This window comes from Spinacia oleracea, chromosome 3, assembly GCF_020520425.1.
Source record: "Spinacia oleracea cultivar Varoflay chromosome 3, BTI_SOV_V1, whole genome shotgun sequence".
Taxonomy (NCBI): Eukaryota; Viridiplantae; Streptophyta; class Magnoliopsida; order Caryophyllales; family Amaranthaceae; genus Spinacia; species Spinacia oleracea.
Window position 1 is genome coordinate 17,142,801 of NC_079489.1, and position 3,362 is coordinate 17,146,162.

Below are 3,362 nucleotides of genomic sequence, written 5' to 3' on the forward strand. Positions count from 1 at the left end.
TTGCATTGGAGTCCGTGCAAATAGTAACTGTAAAGAACTTTCTGAAACGGAGGTAGTACTACAGTATGTAATCTACATTTTCCATCTCAAAGAAATATATGTCTATATAAGTTCTTATTGTCACTAAGTAATGTCTTGATCTAGTGAAAATGATTTCACATTACAACCAAAAGGTTGGTGGTTCAATCTCCGTGCTTTGAGGGAGGGTTGCTCTTACTATCCCCTAATACACACTCTTAAAGTGTCTGGCCTTCTAAGTCGGACGGGTTGACTCGTGCGAGATTCTAGTCCGGTAGGGCACTTCATCTTACTTTCCAAAAAAAAAAGATCGTATTATCTGAATTATTCTTACATTTTCCCAAATACGGCTATTATATATCTACTCCGTCTAATAACATTGCATAAAGTCCTTATAAATTAGAGCTGGCAATGGGTTGGGTTGGGTCGAAATCAGGTCGACCCATTTATAAACGGGTTGAGATTTTCCCAACCCAACCCGACCTGTTTAATTAAACGGGTTGAGATTTTCAACCCAACCCAACCCAACAATAAACGGGTTGACCTGAAATTGACCCGTTTAAATTTATTTTCCACTTTTAAGTGTAAATTGACTTGACTATAGAATTGTGAGGTGATATTTTTGTGGTATATCTCATAGCAAAAAATAATACTTCAATATGTATTTGACATGAATCAAAACTTCAAATAATTGTTCAATGTTGAAGGAAAAATGAGAAATAAAATCTTTCAAATAACATTCAACAGATCTATATTACATACTTGCTTGAACTTAAACGGGTTAGGCGGGTTGTTTCCGGGTCGAACATTTCAACCTGACCCAACCCATTTAATTGAATGGGTTGGGTTGGGTTGACCCATTTAATTAAACGGGTTGAAAATCTTGACCCAACCCTTTATTATTGGGTTGGGTTCGGGTTGGGTTGGTGGGTTAGGTCAAATTTTGCCAGCTCTATTATAAATACAATTGTAGGTTTGTAGGCTTGTAGCCGTTGTAATAGGCAATATCCATCGCAAACATGGTCATTACATAATGCATGGGGTCCGGAAGGCTATTGCAAATGAGGAAGTCAAAATTTCATGCTGTGATGTATCACCAAAAATATAACAATGACAAAGAGATAAAATAGAGAAAAGACAAAACTGCTTGCTGTCATATTTTTTTGGACCGATTATGAATACGAACAAATGATGTAATGGTATAAAAAATAAAATAATATATATATATATTTCTTTGTTTATTTCTTTACAAGAAAATTTGTAGAAAAAGAACATAGAAGTCGAAATAGAGGTAGATAGGGAAAAGTAGAAGGAATTATAGAGAGAAAAATGTTACATTCCTTCTTTTCAAAACAAAAGTTTGTTTTCCACTAGCAAATTGTTTTCCACTCTTAACAAAACAAACAAAGAAAAATGGGAAAATTATTTTTGGAAAAATGATAACAAAAGTCGATGGGTCAATTTACCCCTTTCCTAATTACACAATTTAACAATAATATTTACTTCTACATAATAACCATAAAACATTATGCCTATTATTATTATATTATTTAAATAAGATGCAGAGACATCTTCAAACCAAGTAGTACGGAGTAATAATCACCCATGCGCCGTTTAAAGTCATTTAATATTTTGATAGAGTACACCATATTTGAAGTCTTCATTTTAAGATAAAAACATACAATTTCTAGCGAATACTTTAGTCCAGTAGTTTTCAGACCATATTAGTTTAAACATTATTGACCTTTGAACATGAAAAGGTCAAATAATCTACAAAAGTCAGCTCCTAATTATAATACTTAAACAACTCTCTATAAATAGGGTGCAAATCGGGGCAATTATAAGAAACAAAACCCTCTCAAGCTAAACAAACTAAACTGCTCTTTGCAAATATACATCACAATTAGTTTTCGAAATGAATAACATTGTAGCTTTCTTCGCCTTTACTCTTTTCGTTTCTCTTTGTCAAGCTATTGAGCTCGACTTTTGTGTAGGAGATACTACTCTTCCTAGGGGACCTGAAGGATTCGCTTGCAAAGATCCTGCTAACGTCACCACAGATGATTTTGTTTTCACTGGTTTCCGTCATGAAAGTTTCACTGCAAATCTATTTAGAAGTAATGTCACTTTAGGATTCGTAGATAATTTCCCAGCTTTGAATGGTCTAGGTATTTCCATGGCAAGGTTAGACTTTGCAGTAGGTGGAGTTATACCAGTACACTCCCACCGAACATCTGAAGTAATAATCGTGACAAGAGGATCCATAATTGCAGGATTCATTGACGCAAGCAATAATGCATTCTACAGAAGACTCGAGGTTGGAGACGTTATGATCTTCCCACAGGCCATGCTTCATTTTCAAATCAACGTTGGCAGAACTCCGGCTACTGCAATTGTTAGCTTAAACGGTGCGAATCCAGCTGTCCAATTCACTACCACCTCCTTATTCGCCGGAAATTTACCTGCCGATATTGCTCAACAAATCACTCTTCTAAGTCAAGGCGAGGTGATGAGGATGAAAAGGTTATTTGGCACTGCTTAATTACATGTGGTTTTCTACGTGCCTTTCTTACCAAAGTTGATTCATATGCGTGCTTCCCTTCTCTTATGTACTCAAAATTTGTGAAAACAACCATATATATGTATACATTGTATTACCTTTCAACGTTTAATAAAATTATCTTTCAAGAATTTAGTTATAGTTTTAATTAGCTTCAGTTTTTTCCATTATGTTCAAACAAACTTAGGTTGCCAGTTGGTCAAGTAATTAGGTTCTTTAAACTTTTCATCTTTTACGTGCCTAAAGATTTCAATATTCAATATGGAAATGAACCTGGAGATCTAATAACGGTCAAATCCTTTGAATAAAATGAAGATGGAACGGAAAGCTCATTATATATTGAGGCTGGCTGGAGATCTAACAAAGGTCAAATCCCAATTAAGTTATGTTGCATTGTTAAATTAAATCCCATAAAGTATGTATACATGCGTATCCAGTACGAAAAAATACGGCACTTTTCGACGCTTTTTTGGTCATATATCGACGCTATAAAGCGTCGAAATGTAGTATATCAACGCTTTAGAGAAGAGTCAAAATATTTACAGTCGATATATTTTGACGATTTGGGACGTCGCTGTTTGCTCAAACTCAGACGCTTTGCTCCGTCATTTAATTTCATGATAAGTTTTGGTAAACTTATCATGTATATCTCTTGTCTATGGGAGCAAGTTTTTGTAAAGCTACACTTAAAGTTTTTGCGTGTCGGGGGCACACTTTTGTAAAGCTACTTAATGTTGGAAGTTCTTGTTAGGAAATACAAAAGAAAAGAGTGTAAAAATGTGAA

At 34.8% G+C, this 3,362-nt stretch overlaps 1 protein-coding gene across 1 annotated transcript; it reads left to right on the forward strand.

The window, feature by feature from the left end:
- Positions 1–1,857: 1,857 nt before the first annotated feature.
- LOC110802297 (auxin-binding protein ABP20-like) lies at positions 1,858–2,709 on the forward strand. Its single transcript, XM_022007746.2, has one exon. It carries the CDS (start codon positions 1,934–1,936, stop codon positions 2,558–2,560), a length of 627 nt encoding a protein of 208 aa, XP_021863438.2. The 5' UTR covers positions 1,858–1,933; the 3' UTR covers positions 2,561–2,709.
- Positions 2,710–3,362: the final 653 nt, after the last annotated feature.

Coding starts and splice junctions, on each gene's coding strand:
- LOC110802297 (XM_022007746.2), top strand. CDS start 1,934: ATGAATAACATTGTAGCTTTCTTCGCCTTTACTCTTTTCGTTTCTCTT.